Below are 22,344 nucleotides of genomic sequence, written 5' to 3'. Positions count from 1 at the left end.
GTCTATGAATAATTTAAATTCAGGAAACGGATCTGTGCGCGTTGCCCCGGCGTGTCAGTCAGTCCAAAGCGCACCTGGTGCCGTTTGGCCACGGGAGACACGTCTCTTAATTATCGAGTGTGTCCCTCAGGTGCAGCAGTAGTATCACTGCGATCTGTAGGCCTACAGCGGACCTCGCTGGCTGCAATAGCTTTGGGGACCAGTAATATGCCTAAGTGACGATAGGGGCTTGCATGTGAATTAATTATGGAATAAAGTATAATTTTCCAGTTGATTGATGATGCTACAGTTGGTCTGGTTGTTGTACCTCTATTTCCTTACGTGATGCTATACCAAGCATAGCACATCATAGCCTACATATTACGCAAACATTATGCATTGTGGCAGGGTTGACTGGGTCGACAGTTTTTTTTTTTTCAGGCTATACGCGTGGCTACGCATACTCTGCGCACAGCACGGTGGGGGCGCGTTTTCGTTCCACCAGTGTTTTCATGCAGGAGCAGGGAGAGCGGGTGTACCAAACATCAGTCCACGATCCATGTGTGATTGATATGCTCAACTTCAACATTTCAACGAATGTTGTTTCACTAATAGTGGACATAGTGGACAACATTAGCCTATAAACAATCAAGTTTTGACGGGCTTTAGAAAATGGTTTCGGGGCTCAATAGACGCGCGCGTCGCACTTCAGCACGCTGGACAGCAGCTCTCCAAGAACTTGGAGATGGTAAAACGACCAGCAGGAGTTAATCTCTCTAACCAGGAATGAGGAGATGCTCATAGGAGATGATCGACGGTGGGGAAACCATGGTGGATGTTATGTTATGTGCACGTTATCTCAACAGGTAATCGGCAAGAGGACTTTTTTTTGAAGTGACTTGAGAAATGGACTTGGCGGAATTCCTCTTCGCTTTGTTCATTGTGGTGGTCGCGATCGTCTCGTTGTTGTCCAACTTGCTGGTGCTGCTATGTTTCGTCCACAGCACCGACATACGCCGGCAGGTGCCGGGCATCTTCACCATGAACTTGTCCTTCTGCAACATCCTCATCACCGTTTTAAACATGCCATCGACCTTGGTGGGGATTATACGAAACCAGCAACCTTTTGGGGATTGCCTTTGCCACACAGTGAGCTTTCTGGAGACGTTCTTGACTGCGAACACTATGTTGAGCATGGCAGCTCTGAGCATAGACCGGTGGATAGCGGTGGTGTTCCCTTTGAGTTATTCCAGTAAGATGCGATACAAGGACGCGGTGATCATGGTGTGTTACTCGTGGCTCCACTCTCTCACCTTCTCGTTCGTCGCGCTGCTGTTCTCCTGGGTGGACTACAGCCACACATACGCCTCCTGCACCTTCCACCTGAACCAGGAGAACGATCGGATTAAGTTCGTAGTTTTCACCGTCGTTTTCCACGCCACTAGTTTCATGCTCTCCCTTCTGATCCTGTGCTTCACATACTTGAAGGTGTTGAAAGTTGCACGGTTTCACTGCAAGAGAATTGACATCATAACCATGCAGACTATTTTCTTGTTGGTAGATATTCACCCAAGGTATTTATTATATTCATGCACGTCTGATGTCTGTATTCAACATTCACAGCAGGCTACATACAGTACGTGAGCTTAGAATTATAAGGTTCTATCTCCGTTTAGGGTAGTTCAGAGATATTGAGCATCAAAGTTTTTACATTCCATTATGTTTTGTGAGATGGAACCTTTGTATTTTATGAATTACTAACTCAAAAATGTCAACATTTTAAAAATAACATCACACAGGCATTAATAAACACCTATGGATCAGATTATGTAAAAAACTCAATTTTGCAAAAAATGGAGATAGAACCTTATCATTCTAACGTCACGAGTAGTAAACAGATTACAGAATAATATGACGTTGATTTAAAAGGGCAATCAGTCAAATTCAAGCAACAACAAGGCATGTCCCCCCCCCCCCCCCCCACACGTTTTTTGGTAAACAGCTGAAGGATGGAGTCGGAGAAATGTAACCATTCTCAGTTTCATAGATGGAGCTATAGATGCGACGATTGACCCTCCATGATGAGATCAAAGTTATAGTTTTAACTCTTTTATGAAGCTACATAGTGTTTGTTTACAATGACATTGTTTACAAACAATGGAGTAAAACAAGATTATATTTTAGGTTCTGATGGGGAAAGACTGATGGCTATATCTAGCCTATATATTGATTTAAAGGTCCCAAAATTGATGTAACAATCGTAGATTGCCCCTTTAAAGTTGAGTTTCAGCTTTAGAGCAACATACCGAGAAGATGGTGTTACACATAATGTAAAGAAACTTGTTAAGAGTTAAATATTTTGTTATTTGTGTTATTTTATATTTCTGGATTGATATACGTTGATATATTATCATTTTCAGTGTGAAACAAAGATGTCTAGTGGAACAAAAGAGGCGGAAACAGAGAGCTACCAAGAAGATTAGCATTTTCATTGGCTCCTTCATCATCTGTTTCGCTCCTTATGTTATTACAAGGTAAGTGAAATTTACTGGAAGGCAGCTAGAATAAAGATTTAATTAACCCACAATAAACACACGGTATCGTTACTACAGTCCCTATACACCAGATGAGAAGACTTTGTTCATGAAATGTAATATGAGAATCACAATCAGAAAACGTTATTACAGAACGTTATTACAGAACGTTATTACAGAACATTATTACCAAGCAAACAATGGTTACCAGGAATGTATGCCGTGTGTTACATATTAAAAACATAGCTACACATCACAAAAACAACATCAAAAGGGACAATAAACACAATATGTATCCATAAGCCATTATTAAAAATATAAAAACCTAATGCATGACATAAATATATATGAACAATAGCTGTTTCATGTACTGTGAAGCATAAGTAAAGGGTCACTGTCTCACAGATTTGCTAAATTGCTCAGTAAAGAGAGAAAGGAACGAAAAAAAGAAAAGATAAGTTGCGTAATAATTATGTATGCCAGTTTGGGCGAATTGCACACATGATGTTTAATTGAACTGCATCCCATCATGGCTTGGTGTTATGTTCATGAAAACGTACGTCTAGCTCCATTGTAGCTAAACATCCTTCATCAAACCATACTTTTAATGGCTAATCTATTATCACGTCATCGAATCATGAATCATGAGATGACTTTGGGATCAACCAAATAAACCGAGAATAGCATCGCCCAGAGGTGATTTAAACCAAGGGTCAATAGAGCTCCACATCATAGATTGTGTGTTAGACGCGTCGTCATGTGTGAGCGCTTCAGGGCACGTCAAATGAAATGTCATGCGGGTGCTTTGTTCTGGGATGATGATACAGTGCCATGAGCCCGGCGTGGCGGTGAGCACCTGGGGGATATGAGGAACTAATTAGTGAGGGAAAATGGTCTCGGTAATTGGCATGACCTCTGACCCCGGTACCCTCTGGGAAATAGCCTCGATGAACCGTTGTCGTTGAGGGGAGAACACTCCTATGAAGATATATCACTGAACTACGCAATTAACTTGATATATTTGACATATTTCTTGAGCAAGCACATTCTTATTGTCACAATGTTTAGGTTATATAACACATACATTACACTGGCAGGTATAATACATAAAAATATGGTCATAGTGCAATATGTCTATTCATTCCCTATATGGGAACCTGATTCTCTGGGCATTCAATTCATCCATAGCATAGATTCATCCAGTATTCTAAACTACTGTCAGTCTTAGAGCCTCGTAATACTATACTTCATGGCTAGGATGAACAGCAATAACAACTGAACTATTACATAATCACTTACAGTAGCAAAACATATACAAAATGAAGACACAATCCAATTTGTTTCTAAGATGGATAAAGTACTTTGAATATAGTGAGCATTAGGCCTTTTCTGTAAGGCTATTTATCATATTTATTCAATGTTGCCCTCTTCCTGTGCACCAATGTATGTCCCTGTGGTCACATGCTCATTGTTTTATGTCCTGTTGTATTCTGTTGTGATGTTGTCCATTATTCTTGTTTTCTTTTATGTCATGAGGACTACGGATGCAAATTACCTCACAGCTAAATCCGACATATTTACTGTCACCATACTCTGTATAAGTGACTGTTCATTATCTATCTATCTATCTATCTATCTATCTATCTATCTATCTATCTATCTATCTATCTATCTATCTATCTATCTATCTATCTATCTATCTATCTATCTCTCTCTACCTACCTATCTATCCACCTATCTCTCTCTCTCTCTGCCTACCTATCTATCTATCTATCTCTCTCTCTCTCTATCTATCTATCTATCTATCTATCTATCTATCTATCTATCTCTCTCTCTCTCTCTCTCTCTCTCTCTCTCTCTCTATACCTACCTATCTATCTATCACTCTCTCTCTCTCTCTCTCTCTCTCTCTCTCTACCTATCATATTTATTCAACGTTGCCCTCTTCCTCCTCTTCCTCCTTCCTTATAGGCTGGTCGAGCTCCATCCGTTCGTGGGCATCAACCGCCACTGGGGGATCTTCACTAAGTGCCTGACGTACAGCAAGGCGGCGTCCGACCCCTTCGCCTACTCGCTCCTGCGTCAGCAGTACAAGAAGGTCCTGGTCACGTTCGTCAACAGACTGCTGCGCCGAGACCTCTACCCCTCGTCTGGACACAACAGCTCTCTGGACACGGAGAACGACTACTGTCTCCAGAGGATCAGTTAATCACGGCACCCGCCCGCAAGAACATTAAAAAAACATCTTAAAACCACCACAGCAGTCCCAAAATAATAATAAAGGTTTCCTCATGGAAGAGGAGGAGGATTAGAGGTGAGAAAGAAGGGGGGGTGGAAGATGGAGAGAAGAGAGAGAGAGTGTGTGTGTGAGAGAGAGAGAGGGAGAGAGAGTGTGTGTGTGTGTGTGAGAGAGAGAGAGAGAGTGACAGAGTGAGAGACTGTGGGAGGAAAAGAAAGAGAAAGACAGGAAGACACGAGGGGATAGACAGAACAGAGAGAGAAAGTGGGAATGATAGATAGGAGGATGATTGCATACTGTATGGAGACTACTGTATGCTCCAGACAGTACTGGTAAACAAGGAAGTCTGATCTATGACAGACACACACACACACACACACACACACACACACACACACACACAATCAATGTTATCGAATCAACCATAGACTCGGTCAAATCATAAAATGAGGGATCATTGAGAGTGGGCTTCTTTTTTTGTTGTCAACCTCTTCATAAAGGATCTGACTAAGACACATTTAGCAGCCTTATGTGAACAGTAGGATACAAAGACATGCAACAGAGGTCCTGTCAGTGGCTCTGGGGGGGGAGGATGTGAAAGCTAGCTGCTAGCTGGTTAGCAGCCATTGGGCTAAGCTACCAAGGACATCAGGCTATTTCTAAGTTCTATAGTAATTCTGTGTACTGTTTTCATTGAACAGATAGTTTCAGTGGCAAGCTCTGCCAATTAGATGGCCTGTATGTGATGTATATGGACTGTGTGAGACTACTTTACGGTTTGCTCCCAATGTCATGTTAATAATCACTGGACATCGATGCACTTTGTATAATTCTCTCAGACTCTACTACCGTAGTTACAAAGCCAAAGGCATTTTGTATCATTTGACTATGATATCAAAGCGTTATGTTGTAACTGAATGTAACTACTACAGTTTTCACTGGAAAAGCATTTGTACTACTATGTACAGTACTACTTCTATTTTGACAGGTAATTTCTTGGAAAATGTTTGTATGGATATTTACAAATACACGATTTTATCTTTTAAGTCTTTTGCACTGTATGAGAAAACCATCCTATTTATTTGTTTAAATGACCTTATTTAAAAGGCAACGTGATGTAGCAGAGGAATGTCATTTTGTTCTAAGTGCTTTAACACATTGTTGTGTTTTGTGCCAGATCTCAATGTGTGTGCTTTTTATTATGGTTGAATAGGCTGTTGTCACTACTTGCTATCAAACACGTGTTTGTTTAGATGTGTAGAGTAGACAAGGCCCCACGTATATTTTATTCCTGTAGGCCACTTGCTGTACTTTGGCAGTGTGTGAGTGAAGCTGTTTGTGAAAAAATGTGCAATAAAGCTGTCAAATAAATAACAATCGACCTTCAATATTGCCAATGGGACGATGAGGTAACTTCAATAACATTTTGAATGTGTCTGTTGATATGTTGTGACGTTTTATCCATGCATGAATTACTTGGAAGCTGGTAGTTGGTGCCTCTGGCATTTATGTAAGCAGATTAACCAGGTGTTTTGCAATTACAAAGGCAGCCTGCAACACTTCTACATCTCAAATAAGTTCCAGTAAGCTTCTGAACTACGAACCTACTGTATGTACAGTCGTGTGTTTAACACATTATTTTGTAATGTTGTTTAAGTTTGGTGATGAATGAATGAATGAATGAATGAATGAATGAATGAATGAAAGCTTTATTTCATGGTGCAAGTGCACAGCATGCATGAAGATTAGAATAAGCAGACCAGTCCATAGTAATGGCATCGCCAGACTCGGTCGTAGTAACAGGTGTCAGTCAGTCAGGATGGAAAGCAACACGCAACTTCTCTTCCTCCAGTCTGAACTTCTCTCCGGAACATTTCCTAATGTAATTTGATAGCCCCGACCGTAATACGTGTAATAAACTTACTGTGTGCGAAGTGCCTTCGAAGTGCTAAATGTAATTAGACGTTAGACGCGCGTTGAAGTGACACTTATCACCATAATGGAATACCAGCGGAGGACATGGGACACTTTGGTGTTTCTGTGCGTGTGGATAACGGTCTCCCGGTGCGCCCCTCCGCGCTGCGAACCCGGGGACGAATTATTTCTCGGTAAAGTGACTCATTTGGTTCATTGATACTGCATGCATACTGATCCAGCCTAGACATGACGCTGCTATGCATAGACATGTACGCCTATGTGGTCGTAAAGTAGCTTCTTGTCTCATGTAGGGTAAGGCATGGCTGATGTAATGGTTGTGTATGTTATAGTGAGTTTATAATGCTACAAACTGCTACAAAAGTGACAACATTAAACATATCGTGAGCTTAGAATTATAAGGTTCTATCTCCGTTTAGGGCAGTTCAGAGATATTGAGTGTCAACGTTTTTACATTCCATTATGTTTTGTGAGATGGAACCTTTGTATTTTATTAATTACTAACTAAAAAATGTAAACATTTAAAAAAATAACACCACACAGGCACATAATGGATCAGATTATGTAAAAAACTCAATTTTGACAAAAATGGAGATAGAACCTTGTAATTCTAACGTCACGATATTCCGATGAGAAGTTCAGTAGGTCTAACAACAAGTTTCAACAAGACTTCTCTTTCAGTGAATTAACTTCTTGGTAAAAGAGTAAAGTACCGTAAGAGTAGAATTGAGAGCTGCATTCCTCAAGTGATCACCTGATGAAGATCAAGAATTTTCATTAGAAAAGTAATAAAATGTTAATGACAGAGAGACAATTGAGAGATGATGGAGCTGGATAGCAGGTTTATAATAAGACCTTTTACTGTGTGGCAATATGCCTAGGTGATGATAAAAACTGTTCTGTATCTACTATCTAACGTAGGCCTTGTGTTTATGTGCAGGTCATTGCAAAGAACGAGTTGAAGAAAAACGTATGTATTCTGCATTCTCTGACACACACACACACACACACACACACACACACACACACACACACACACACACACACACACACACACACACACACACACACACACACACACACACACGCACATGCACGCGCACGCGCACGCGCACGCGCGCACACACACACACACACACACACACACACACACACACACACACTGCAGGCAGCATAGCCTATGCATTAAAATACAGTGCCTGTAGAAATAGTAACTCTACACCCCTTATCAACATGTTCACATGTTCTAGCCCCAGAGCCAAACATTTAAATACATTAAATCAGGATTTCCCCTGACTGGTCTACTCTGGTAGCTGCATCATGTAACTGGTATGCCTTACATCAGCAGGGACTGGGGAGGGTGTCAGGATCGAGAGACATTTGAGGAATTTGCTGAGTTTCTAGTGAAAGCTTGATCACCACAGTGTGTCATTGATTCAAATCAGAATCAGAATGACGCCATGTAGGTTTTCACATACAAGGAATTTGCTGTGGTTGTTGGTGCAAACAGGCAACATAATAATAATAATAATAATAATAAGGATTAAAAAGCAAGTAGTGTAAAAAAACATCAAGGAGCATAGATATAAAATAAAGTAAGATATGAATATGAATATGAATGAATATTTACAATATATAGTGTCTATGGGGGTGGGGTAAGAGTCTGTGTCAAGCTTGATCTACACAGTGTGTAAATGACTCAAATGAGGGACAAAAAATAATATGGCCTCCAAAGACTATGCTATTCATTCTGCAATCATGTGAACTATTATGTTGTTGCACAGATGGGTTGAATTCAACTTATTTAGTAATTTATTGAAGACATTTTTAGCATTCGTGATCATTTTAAGGAGAGCCACAGCGAGGAATGTGAAGATGGCGCACACACGTCTTTTTTGTTCTTCGATTTTAATAAATTATATCGAATTCATATTTAATTTTTCTTCTTTAAAGTTAAAAGTGTCCGGTAGCCCTGCATGATTCACTAGGAGACTGAGCATCGCACTCAGTGTTTTACACACTTGTACTGAGATCACACTAAATTAGGCTGAATGGGATCTAGCCTCAAGGCCCTATCTCAGCTATCAAGTATATTTTTGGATGATCGATGGCTGATGAAATATTAAAACTCTAATTTCCAGAGATAATTGAAATAGTTGGGAGTTAATGACAGAGGGCGCTGCGGAAGCAACTGATGTAATATTAACATAATCTCTCTCTCTCTCTCTATCTCTCTCTCTCTCTCTCTCTCTCTCTCTCTGTCTCTCTCTCTCTCTCTCCCTCTCTCTCTCTCTCTCTCTCTCTTTCTCTCTCTCTCTCTATCTCTCTCTCTCTCTCTCTCTCTATATATATATATATATATATATATATAATGTTTCTTATTTCCAGCACATATAGTTGATCAATCCCAGGTTGTTTACATTTCCTAATGAAGGAAATGATGACCTTTCTTACTGTACCACTTATCTTTTATTCTTCAAAAACTCTTAGGGTTAGGGTTAGATTAACCCTAACCCTAACTCTAACCCAATTTATATATCGAATGAGAGAGAAAAGAGAATAAGGGCAGTCCTTTTAACTCTTATAGCGAAAACACAACGGGTTCATAGAAACAGTTCCTCCTTGACTCTATGCCTACTTTTGCTACAATTGTAGCTTACAGCTCTTAAGATATTCTCACAGCAGAAGCACCCATCTTGATTACAAACATGACGAAGTATGGCAATAAATCAAACATATAGAAATATCTCCCTTAATAATTTCCCTCAGAGCTTATTATCTATGTAGCCTACGTATGATTCATTGCTGCTATAAAGCTGTGTGAATGTGTGAATATGCAGGTAATCTACTAAAACATCCCCCCATCTTTTCTGAACTCACCGCCCAACCCTAACTCTTTTAATTTCAACCCTAGCCAAATGCTCAGACATGTTGCTGAGCTACTGTGAGGACATGTCCTACAGCCAGACCATGTTCCCCAACACCCTGGGCCACAGGACCCGCGAGGAGGCCGAGGCGGGCACAGAGTACCTCCTGCTGAGTGTGATCCACTCCCTGCTCAAGGGGGAGTGCTCCCCGGATATCCGTATCCTGGGCTGCTCCGTGTTGGTGCCGCGCTGTGAGAAGGACAAGGTGCTGAAGCCCTGCCGGACGACCTGCGAGGCGGTGCGTAGGAGCTGCGGCCACGCCTTCGAGGGCATCGACATGGCCTGGCCCTACTTCCTGGACTGCGACCGCTTCTTCGTCAGCGACCAGGAGGGATGCTACGACCCGCTGGAGGGCCTGAGAGGTGCTTACCAGAGTAACAGATTTACCGATTTAATTATTTAGTCATTTAAAGGCAATATTAAAAAGATGGGTTTTTAGTCTTGACTTGAAGATATGTGCTGAGGTTGCATCCCTATTGTGAACAAGCAGTGCATTCCACAATCTGGGTGCATAAAATGAGAATGCAGCCTCACCAAATCTCTTCTTTTGTACATGTGGTACACAGAGAAAGCTGAGAGCTCTATTGGGCTGATATGCTAGCAGTCTGTCAAGTTTATTGGAGCGATAAAGAATGATGGCCCGCTCCATATCATATGACCCATGATCATACTGTATGTTTGAAGGATGTTTATGGCTTTGTTCACTCCAAAATAGTGAAAATACCCCCGCTCATCCGTGATCAGACTTTGGCTGAAGTGGCTGGAACTGAAGAATATCAAAATAAGTGCAAAATAACACCATCCGCACACTCAATTCACCTTCTTCAGGCATGGCTTTGTTCACTAAAAGGGACATTTTCAGACTGTGTCTCTTCCATTGCTTTGATTTAGAAAATTCAATGATGTGAGTGAATTCAGTGAGATGAGATGAAGGCCTCTCTGATGTCAGCAGCTTTGTTAGAGGATCAACAATGATGGCTATTTCCATGTAGCTTCGTGCCAGCTGTCTGCCACAAAAACACTTCCATAATTCATAGGCACATTTGAATGTCCTCATCCACATCTATATCTCTGTTGTCCTGTGGTTGTTTTGATGTTTTATTTTGCCTCAATACCTTTGAAACATTGAAATACCCCCAGAAAGCATAGCATCCGCTGGACTTCATAGTTTGAAAACCTTTTTTATGCCTTTATTACAACTCATGAGCAATGAACATTAGTGATTTGAAGGTTGGTAGATCGGCGGTTCGAGCCCCCGGCTGGCCACATGTCGAAGTGTCCTTGGGCAAGACACTGAACCCCAAATTGCTCCCAGTGAGCGGGCCGGCCGGCGCCTTGCATGGTAGCTTGGCCGCCATTGGTGTGTGAATGTGGTGTGTGAATGGGTGAATGAGAGGCCGTTGTAAAGCGCTTTGGATAAAGGCGCTATATAAGTGAAGTACATTTATTTCCATTGCTGAGTGGAGCCATGCTTCCTCACAACAACATCATGTGTGAGCCGTCTGGGAAGACAAATAGAACAGATGATGTGCCGCTTAATGTCAGCAAGCATGGCCGTTAACATTGACTATAATCTACTATTACTCAAGCTAATGTATGTTTCTAAACTTTGATTCCAGATGTAAGCAAAATGTGATTTAGATTTAGTAGAAGTGAAATGTTTAGTTTCCTGCTGTGGCTGCAACACACGTTGGGCTGTGTCTGTGCTCTGTGAAGGCTCACTCATGACGCCTCTCTTCCTGTCTCGCAATCTATCTGTTTATTTTAACAGCTGTTCTGCACCACCAGTCACACGTCAGAACGTTCAACCAAGTCCAAGCTGGACTTTAATTCTAATAAAATGGCCCTAAATACCATTGGGGGAGGGGATTTAAAGTGTCCTGCACACAGAAAGTGTGTGTTGGTACATTGTGCAGTCAGTCAATGTGGAATAAAACCTGTTTCCACGCAGATGTCTGGCAGCAGTACCTCTGAGCTGTATAACTATTCCCATACTGATTGATTTCAAACTCAAACTGTCCCTACTCTTATGATTTGGCTTGGTTCAATTGTTTACCTATGATGTTACAAATGCATTATATATATATAGGTGTTATATCGTTAGCCTCATAGCATAATTGCCTAAGTCATGCTTCACTTGTGGTCAGCCGAGTCATCTTTGTATGTAGTGTCAAAAATGACTTGACTTGAGATGACTTGGGCAGATAGTGATTTTGGAATGTAACAAGCAAATAACACACAGTGAATCAGCAGTTTTAGGAGAGTAGAGTTAGGCAGATATCTCAATTTGGCCAAAATATGACTTAGGCAATTATGCTATGAGGTTACGATATTATATAGGTACTTGGGGAGGTAGGATGATGGGTAGGGGATGAGGCTGCACCTCCAGTATTGAGACTATGACTATCCTTCAAATGTGATTTGTTCATTAAATTCAAGCTGTCAATTTAGGTGCTAGGGGCGGCTGTAGCGCAGGAGGTAGAGCCGCCGTCTAATGATCGCAAGGTTGGCAGATCGGCGGTTCGTGGCCCCCCCATTCCACGTGTCGAAGTGTCCTTGGGCAAGACACTGAACCCCAAATTTCTCCCAACGAGCGGGCCGGCACCTTGCATGGCAGCTTGCCACCATTGGTGTGTGAATGTGAATGTGTGTGTGAATGGGTGAACGAGTGAATGTGTGTGTGAATGGGTGAACGAGTGAATGGGTAAAGCGCATTGGAATAAGGCCGCTATATAAGTCAGTCCATTACGATATAAGTGTCATTAGATGCACTGGGGGACTTTTTCGACTTGATCCGTCTCTCTCTTCTTTATCATAGAGGAACAGGAAGTCGCCCAAGCCAACGTCTCCCCCGAGGAGCCGTCCACCATCATCCAGTTCACCTACACCACCAACAGCCAGTTGATCAACGTCCTGAAGAAGACGGCCGCGAGATGCTCCGACATCTCCACCACCTACAGCATCGGACGCAGCACGGAGGGCAAGGACCTGCTGGTGATCGAGTTCTCCAACAACCCTGGCGAACACGAGTTACGTAAGTCAGGGTTCCTGGCGGGTCATCAAACAGTCAAACATGTCCTACCAATGTCTGTTTGTGTACCAATGTTTGATTTATGTATTTTTTCAATGCACTTTGTACACACGCACAGTACATATTATGTTGGCTTAAGACCGTTGACTTACGTGACGTCGAATGGAAACAAACAAAAGCCTCGACAATGTGATTTATAGTCTAGAGATAATAAAGCCCTATTCTGGGGGGTATTCCGTCGACGTCACTAAAGGAAAATCCATGCTTGTTTTGATAAGTCTCACTGTGTCCCCAGTTAACCCACATGACGTCTGTGTCCCCAGTTAACACTACAGAACAGCCGTGCCTAGAACAGCCTTTTTTTTTTACTAAAAGAGCCGCCTCGGGGTAAAATGACCCACTCTTTACAATGCTCAAGCTGCTATTTACACACAATGATCACTATTTGGCCTCTTGTAAATTGGCCTGCTTCCTACACAGAAAAACTGCAAAATAGCTTCGTACTAGCTTATCCTGATGTGATTTTGAAAATGTAAGGATACTGGGTGGTAGAACGCACATATCTAGGAAAAGTCACGAAAGGACGGTCCTGAAATTTGATCGAGTGCAAAGATATAACATTTTTCTTTACTCACAAATGACAAATGACCCCTTATGACTGTTCTAGTGTTAAACCACATTACCTCTGTGTCCCCCAGTTAAACCACATGATGTCTGTTCCCCCCCAGTTAAACCGGAGATTAAATACATCGGCAACATGCACGGTAACGAGGTGATGGGCCGTCAGCTGTTGATCTACCTGGTCCAGTACCTGTGTTCTGAGTACCTGCTGGGGAACCAGAGGATCCAGACCCTGATCAACACCACGCGCGTCCACATCCTGACCTCCATGAACCCTGACGGCTACGAGCTGGCGGCCGCAGAGGCCCAGAGCAACGACGACCCCGAGAATGAGGAAGTGAGTAGATGGTAAATGTAAACGGACTGACTTATATAGCAGCTTAGTCCAAAGCGCTTTACAACGGCCTCTCGTTCACCCATTCACTTCACACACACACATTCACACACCAATGGCGGCCAAGCTACCATGAAAGGCGCCGGCCGGCCCGCTCATTGGGAGCAAGTTGGGGTTCAGTGTCTTGCCCGAGGACACTTCGACATGCGGCCAGCCGGGGGTCGAACCGCCGATCTGCCCACCTTGCGATCGTAAGACGCCGGCTCTACCTCCTGAGCCACAGTCGCCACAGCCGCCCCAAATAGCCTATCGCTCTTACTGGGGTAGTGGTGGCATAGTGGATAGTGAGTTGTTGGAGTTCGTCATGAGTTCAAATCTCCACCACTAGTGTGTCCCTTGAGTACAAGGCACTTAGCCCTGAGTTACTCCAGGGAGACTGTCTCCCTGGAATCTCTAAGTGTAAGTCGCTTTGGATGAAAAGCATCTGCTAAATGGTAAGAAATGTACTGAATGTACTGTAGTTTGGCTCACATGGGGTCTCACTGCTGTTTCTGGAATATATGAGGCTGCCTCCTCTCTTGAAATTTGTGAAATGTGTTCCACAGACTCCTATTTGCACACTTTTTAAGAGATCCAGAAATGTGGAATATATAACGTGTAGTGGACAAGTATGCCTAGATTAACTGAATAACTCGGGCCTCCTCATCCAACCCAGCGCCAAACTCCGGACCTTTGGGTACAGAGCCTTCAGTGTGGCAGCCCCCCCCACCCACCCTCTGGAACTCTCTACCCAAGGATCTCTGTGACTCTCCCGCCCTGGACATATTCAAAGCTGCCCTTAAAACCCACCTATTCACCATTTAAAACCCACCTATTCACCATTTAAAACCCACCTATTCACCATTTAAAACCCACCTATTCACCATTTAAAACCCACCTATTCACCATTTAAAACCCACCTATTCACCATCGCATTCAACCTGTAGAAGCTGTTTAACTGTTTCTTGTTTTGTGTGTTTGTCTCTCTGGCTCTGTTCTGTTTGTCCCATGCCCTTGTAAAGCGACCTTGGGTTTGTGAAAGGCGCTATATACATTTAAGTTATTATTATTATTAATACAGTACCTAGCTGAGGATCCATGTTACCCAACAACCCAGTCACGTCCTCCTGTAACCATCACCGTATGAAACCTACAGGCCAGCAGATACACCGGTTGGACCAGTGGCCGAGCGAACGCCCAGAACATCGACCTTAACAGGAACTTCCCGGACCTGACGGCCATCGCGTACAGCCGCCGCAGACACAAGGGCTTCCGCACCGACCACATCCCAATCCCAGACTCCTACTGGTTTGGTAAGGTACAGTATGATTCTATTTGTATTTATTTATATTATTTTTTTTTCTGAGTGGGGCAGTTCCACTCATATTTTTCATTTTTATTAGATATAGTGAAGACAGACAGGAAAGTAAGGGAGTGAGGGCATGTCAGCTGGGCATGGGCCGGATTTTAACCCATGCCGACATGGGCATATGTGTGCATTGTAGACCGCGGTGCTAGACCACTGGACCACCCCAGGCCATGGTGCTAGACCACTGGACCACCCCAGGCCATGGTGCTAGACCACTGGACCACCCTAGGCCATGGTGCTAGACCACTGGACCACCCCAGGCCATGGTGCTAGACCACTGGACCACCCCAGGCCATGGTGCTAGACCACTGGACCACCCCAGGCCATGGTGCTAGACCACTGGACCACCCCAGGCCATGGTGCTAGACCACTGGACCACCCCAGGCCACCAGTATGAAGTTCTATCCATTTGAATCCGCCTCTGCATTACAGGATCACAGTGCAAAAAAAAAAGAAGAACAGTTAGTCTATGAAGAATTAGTCTATGTACAGTATAATGGTATCTAATGTCTTTAAATTAGTTTAAGTTTATTGTTCAAGTTTATGACACATTCTAATGCTTTGGTCCTCATGTCGGGATCCGATGTAATGATCAGACTTTTCTTTTGAAAAATGTGAATACGTTTCCTCGTTGTTGAAAATCAACGGCACATCGCTAGTCAACTAACGCAGCTTGTTTTGTGAGCCTGCTAACAATGTAAAGTAGTTATAGTTCACTAGGTAGCAGTGGGGGATTACTCACCAAATCCATTGCCTTGCAGTATTTTAGCTCGACTAGCGAGTTTGTGTTGTGATTCTCAACAACGTTGAAACGTACTGTAGTTCCGTGTTTTCAAAAGAAAAGTCTGAACATTTTGATTGGTTGCCGACATGCGGACCAAATGATCAGAATGTCTCACAAATGCTTCTACCCTGATGTGACTCCTAATGCAGGTAGCACCGGAGACCTATGCTGTCATGAAATGGATACGGTCCATCCCGTTCGTACTCTCAGCTAACTTCCACGGGGGCGAGATGGTGGTCTCCTACCCCTTCGACCTCTCCAAACACCCCCTGGAGCACAAGATGTTCTCCCCCACCCCAGACGAACAGGTGGAGAGCTGGATAAATAGTAGTTCAAGTTCAAGTTCGAGTTTCTTTATTGAATATTGTTTTTGCAGTTTGTGAAACTGAAATACAAGAATATTTACAGCCACGTCAACATCAATGAAATACAACATATATAAAACACAATTTTGGACAAAAACTGTGATAATAACTTAATGAATCTTGAATCTTGAATCTTGAGTATTTATCAACACAGTCTATGTCGGTGATGGGTAAGGCTAAGATGTTCGTCCTGTGTTATTTGGTATTCAGGAGAGCTGTAAAGAACGGGATGGGTGATGTTTTGAGTCTTGCTGTTCTTGTTTTGGGGATCTCGAGTTGGGTACTGTTTCTGGTTTGCCGATTTGATATTTCGTAGCATGAATAGTAGCAATTCAAAAGCTATAGAAATGAATGAAAAATGATTGTCATGAGAGAATAAACATTAGTTAAGAATGTTACGTAAATGTTTTTCTTTTCACCTGCAGGTTTTCAAGCAGGTGGCGAGAACGTACGCTGACGCCCACGCCACCATGAACACCAACGAGAGTGAGAGTTGTGGCGCCTCCTTCGGCAGTAAGGGCGGCATCGTCAACGGAGCGCAGTGGTACAGCTTCCCAGGTGGTAAGTCTGTCAGGCTGTGGCTGAGGAGGCAGAGTCGGCATCTAATGATGGTAAGGTTGGCAGATCGGTGGTTCGAGCCCCGACTGGCCACATGTCGAAGACACTGAACCCCAAATTCCTCCCAATGAGCGGTCCAACGCCTTGCATGGTAGCTTGGCCGCCATTGGTGTGTGAATGTGTGTGTGAATGGGTGAATGAGAGGCCATTGTAAAGCGCTTTGGAATAAGGCGCTATATAAGTCAGTCCATTTAAGTCTAAAAAGCTGAATACAGCTTTGTTAAGTATATATTGTATTTCAACTGCCACCCTGTATATGAGACGTTTTCATATACAGTACAGCGTCATCCCTCCATCAGCCTAGAGGTTAGAGAGGTCAACTAGCAATCGGAAGGTCGCTGGCTCGATTCCCGCCTCAGGAGGGGAGCTTGCATGTGCCCTTGAGCAAGGCACTTAACCACTAATTGCTCCAGGGGTGCCGAATATGGCTGACACTGTGCTTAGAGCAAAAATACCAGATTCCAACTGACAATTGACTGACAAGTTGATTGCATGGCAATAAAAAAAATGTCAGTATCAGATCAGTACCTGGAAATGCACAGGCTATGTGACCCTAGTGGAGCTTACTTACCAAGTTATAGCATGACCGCCATCTAGTGGTGTAGGAAGTTACACTATCTTAACATTTAGATACAAGTATTTAGCTTATTACTGTAAGAGAAGAGAACCAATTGAATGTGTGATATAAACATTGACGTTTCTCAACGATTCATTCAGTTTAACTGCCAGTAGAAGCCAAGTTCAGACCCAACCAAGCTGGTTTCATCCATACATTCTAAAAGCCCATTTCAACCATCAACACCTTTTTAAAAAGGATTAATTTCTGTTATTAATACACATTTCAACAGGCTATTTCTGTTTCTTTTCTTTATGTTTTCTGATTTTGTTTGTGGTTTCTTTTATCTTTATTTACATGTATGAAGTGTTCTTTGTGGTTTATTGAAACCCAGCTGCTGTTGACGGGAGTGGAACTACTGTATGTACAAGCCTTCTGGGCTTGGTTCCCTCCTTGCACCGTCTCATGTGTGCTAAACAAACTAAACTAAACTAAACATTAAAATGATTAATTTCTGTTACTAATACACATTTCCTCTTTCCATCCATTTTGGTCAGGTATGCAAGACTTCAACTATCTCCACACCAACTGTTTCGAGGTGACTGTGGAGCTGAGCTGTGAGAAGTTCCCGGCTGAGGAGGAGCTGTACACAGGATGGCAGGACAACAAGGAGGCGCTGCTCACCTTCATGGAGTCGGTGAGAGAGACAGAGAGAGAGTGAGAGAGAGAGAGCTTACGCTGAATACTAAAAAGACTTTCCCCTGTTCCTTATAGGCTGTGGGGAGACTTAAGACTTAAGTTATGGAACGAGAAGCCGCGGTATAGCGTGGATATTGGCACAGCTAGGGGGTGTAACGGCACTCCGCTTTCCGAGTTCCATAACGCTTTCAGACCACGGTTACCACATGAAAAACTATCAGTTTGATACCGATTAATTCATCCATGTCCTGTATTCAATCAGAAATTCCTTGGTGCATTCGTTGTGTCGGTTGTCTGTCCAGGTCCACCGTGGAATAAAGGGCATAGTAAAAGATGAAGATGGGAACGGAATCAAAGGAGCGAGGGTGTCAGTCAGAGGAATCAGGCATGACATCACCACAGGTATGACATCACTACAGGTAACATGTTGCACCTATGACATCACTACAGGTAACATCTATCAGCTATGACATCACTACAGGTAACATGTTACAGCTATGACATTACCACAGGTAACATGTTACAGCTATGACATCACCACAGGTAACATGTTACAGCTATGACATCACCATAGGTAACATGTTACAGCTATGACATCACCACAGGTAACATGTCACCGCTATGACATCACCACAGGTATCATGTTACAGCTATGACATCACCACAGGTAACATGCTACAGCTATGACATCACAACAATTTGTTGTTTTCTTTTACTAGTGTTTTATCTGTTAAGCACTTTGGTCGGCTGTTTTGTCGTTGTAAATGTGCTATATAAATAAACCTGAGTGGTTTATTTTCAGAAAGGAAGTCATAGTTAAAACGATTGTGTGTGAAAGCCTTTAGTTTCTATAACAGTTGTGTTTTCTGTAACAAGCTATTCCCTTTTTCCTTGAGATGGCAGGTTGTGAATCTAAATGAATCTAAATTCCTTCCCCCCCCTCTCTCTCTCTCTCCCTCTCTCTCTCCCTCTCTCTCTCTCTCTCTCTCTCTCTCTCTCTCTCTCTCTCTCTCCCTCTCTCTCTCTCTGCCCCCCCCCCCTCTCTCTCTCTCTCCAGCTGAGAAGGGAGACTACTGGCGGCTGCTGACTTCAGGCGTCCACATCCTGACCGCCTCTGCTCCCGGCTACACCAAGGTCATGAAGAAGGTCCACCTCCCCGGCCAGATGCGGAAGGCAGGCAGGGTGGACTTTGTGCTGCAGAAGGCCGTGGTGGAGCCGGACATGGAGGAGGACTACAGCATCCCGTCCATGGGGACCTACGAGCGGTTCGACCCGTATAACCAGTTCGAGCGCTACACCATGAGGGAGCTGGGCCGCAACGGGGAGGAGAGGCAGGAGAAGCCCTGGTGGTGGAGCTACTTTGTCCGCTCGGGGGGGTCCACCCCCACCTGGCTACTGAGGAGCTACTAAACTAGGCTCCACCCCCACCTGGCTACTCAGAAGCTACTAAACTAGGCTCCTCCCCCACCTGGCTATTCAGAAGCTACTAAACTAGGCTCCTCCCCCACCTGGCTACTCAGAAGCTACTAAACTAGGCTCCTCCCCCACCTGGCTACTCAGAGGCTACTAAACTAGGCTCCTCCCCCACCTGGCTACTCAGAGGCTACTAAACTAGGCTCCTCCCCCACCTGGCTACTCAGAGGCTACTAAACTAGGCTCCTCCCCCACCTGGCTACTCAGAGGCTACTAAACTAGGCTCCTCCCCCACCTGGCTACTCAGAGGCTACTAAACTAGGCTCCTCCCCCACCTGGCTACTCAGAGGCTACTAAACTAGGCTCCTCCCCCACCTGGCTACTCAGAGGCTACTAAACTAGGCTCCTCCCCCACCTGGCTACTCAGAAGCTACTAAACTAGGCTCCTCCCCCACCTGGCTACTCAGAGGCTACTAAACTAGGCTCCTCCCCCACCTGGCTACTCAGAGGCTACTAAACTAGGCTCCTCCCCCACCTGGCTACTCAGAGGCTACTAAACTAGGCTCCTCCCCCACCTGGCTACTCAGAGGCTACTAAACTAGGCTCCACCCCCACCTGGCTACTCAGGAGCTACTAACTAAGCCAAATCAACCGTTTCCACTTCCACATCGTTAGCCTCGTAGCATAATTGCAACTACATTGTATGTAGTGTCAAAAACGCCTATGTCAAAGAGATGACTTGGGCAGATAGTGATTTTGGAATGTAACAACAAGCATTCTGATAGGCTGACGGCATAGGCAAATCAACCATTTCCACTTCCATATCGTTAGCCTCATAGCATAATTGCCTAAGTCATATTTTGGCCAAATTTAGATATCTGGCTCTATCTAACTCTCCTCTCCTAACACTGCTGATTCACTGTGCGTTATTGCCCTTTATGACATCAGCCTATCAGAATGCTTGTTACATTCCAAAATCACTATCTGCCCAAGTCATCTCCAAAAGACGTCCTCAGGGATGCCGGAATGTGGGTTCAGATGACGTCTTTCTAGGACGTCCAGGTGACGTATTTAGGACGTCTTATGGACTACAGAATTGTCTTCTGTAGTCCATAAGACTTAAGCATGATGCTATGAGGCTAACGATATGCCACTTTGCTGTATCGCTTGAATTCATTGTTGCCAATACAATTATGGATATATGAGATTATTTTGGCATTCCTGAGCAGTTTTGTTCCTCTCCATTTGCTCAGTTTGTATTAACAACTTGATCCACACAGTGTGTAATTGATTCCTATGCAAATCAGAGAGAACCTATTAATTATATGAACTATTATCCTTGCATTAAGATGGACTCAATTTAACTTATTGAGTGATTTGTTGATGATATCTTTGCATTTCAGGTCATTTTAAGAGTGTCATAGCAAAGGGTCTGAATACTACATGTACATGAGGTATTTCTGTATTCCAGTTTTAATTAAATGTGTTTTCGCTTTGTCATTCTGGGGTATTGTGTGTGGATTGATGGTAATTTTGTTTTAAATGTAATCCATTTTAAATTGAGTCTAACACACAACAACGTGGAAAACGTGAGGGAGTCTGAAGGCATTGTATAGTTGGCATTGTATATATGTGAGGTGTTACACGTTATCCACAAGCATGTCTGCTTACAAGCTACAGGACGCCCTGTCAATTTAATCTTATCTTAGCTTCATCTTATCTTTCCCATTTATATCTAATGGTCTCTCCAACCATCATATTTGTATGTTTATAATAAAACACAAATAAATAACAGTTTTGACTTTAATTGCTACTGACATTTAGTATGTTAAATTACAAAAAAATACATCGTTAAAATGTGTCACACTTTACCTCACTTACCTACTTTCTACTAGGAGAAAGTTTACTTTGTAATAATACTGTATTTCATTTGAAAGTTGTTTATTCTCATTGCCGGTCTCCTCAAATCCGTTTAAAAGAGGTAATGATTGGAATGGCCAGAAGGGGGCAGCATAATTCCACATTCCGCTGTAATTTTCATGACGGCGACCATTCAAGCCATGGCAGACATCCAGTCTATAAGGAGTGCTGCTGTATCCCTCCCTCCTCCACACGGCCGTGTGTAGCATCTGTTAAAGCAGAACCAGAGGCGTGATGTGTCAGTTTCATAAACCTGTCAGCGTTGCCTCATGGACCATACAGCCTGTCATTTCACATCGCTCTCTGTGTCAATCTTGTGGAAAAAAAGAAGACAGTTTTACAATATTTTTTGCGGACTTTTTTTGTGTGCACGCAATTATGTTAGCATTGTGGTTGTTGATATTAGTATTAAAAATGTAATTCTGTAATTACGTAGGGGGGGGGGGGGAGGAATACACTGAAACACGTCAGGACGTAAAAACAACGCTCTAATACATTCTGTCCAATCAGTGAAGACTTACTGATCACTGCAGGTGGTAATGGATGAATTAATGAATCCAAATAGTGAAAATACCACCGCTCATCCGTGATCAGACTTGGCTGAGGTGCTGCAACTGAAGAGTATCAATAGAGTGCAAAACAACAGCATCCGCACACTCAAACACTGCAAAAAAAAACAAAGTTGATTACGAGCTTTCGGCCATAGAAGACCGGAAGAAGGTGGAGAATTAATTAATTGAATTCTTACCTCCAACACATTTTGAGTTACAGTGTTTAGTAAACATAGGGCATAACCTAATTTATGTTTGTGAATATTTCCAGACTGCTTGCTGGGGCCTTTGACCACACCCAAGACAAGACACAAGATGGATCCCCACCAAACCTGTCTGCCACCTTGTTACAATGCTGCAGGTAAGAATTAATAAGAGGCATTTTTACAATGTTTACAAGCAAATTGTTTGTCACCATCATCATTAACCG

At 43.2% G+C, this 22,344-nt stretch overlaps 2 protein-coding genes across 2 annotated transcripts; both read left to right on the top strand.

Moving 5' to 3' along the window:
* Window positions 1-885: 885 nt before the first annotated feature.
* On the top strand, window positions 886-4,722 carry LOC308169230 (G-protein coupled receptor 26-like; the record flags this gene model as incomplete). Its single annotated transcript, XM_080543902.1, has 3 exons — window positions 886-1,553; window positions 2,400-2,513; window positions 4,485-4,722. 3 exons carry the CDS (start codon window positions 886-888, stop codon window positions 4,720-4,722), a joined length of 1,020 nt encoding a protein of 339 aa, XP_080400028.1.
* Window positions 4,723-8,139: 3,417 nt separating this feature from the next.
* Window positions 8,140-19,440, top strand: LOC308169500 (carboxypeptidase Z-like; the record flags this gene model as incomplete). Its single annotated transcript, XM_080544182.1, has 10 exons — window positions 8,140-8,149; window positions 9,602-9,988; window positions 12,433-12,648; window positions 13,374-13,603; window positions 14,796-14,957; window positions 15,942-16,100; window positions 16,583-16,718; window positions 17,889-18,028; window positions 18,333-18,432; window positions 19,088-19,440. 10 exons carry the CDS (start codon window positions 8,140-8,142, stop codon window positions 19,438-19,440), a joined length of 1,893 nt encoding a protein of 630 aa, XP_080400308.1.
* Between the last annotated feature and the right edge of the window lie 2,904 nt (window positions 19,441-22,344).

The sequence above is a fragment of the Nansenia antarctica genome, assembly GCF_963989245.1.
Source record: "Nansenia antarctica genome assembly, chromosome: 13".
Lineage (NCBI taxonomy): Eukaryota > Metazoa > Chordata > Actinopteri > Argentiniformes > Microstomatidae > Nansenia > Nansenia antarctica.
The sequence above is the reverse complement of the archived record's forward strand: the minus strand, read 5'-3'. Positions and strand labels throughout refer to the sequence as shown.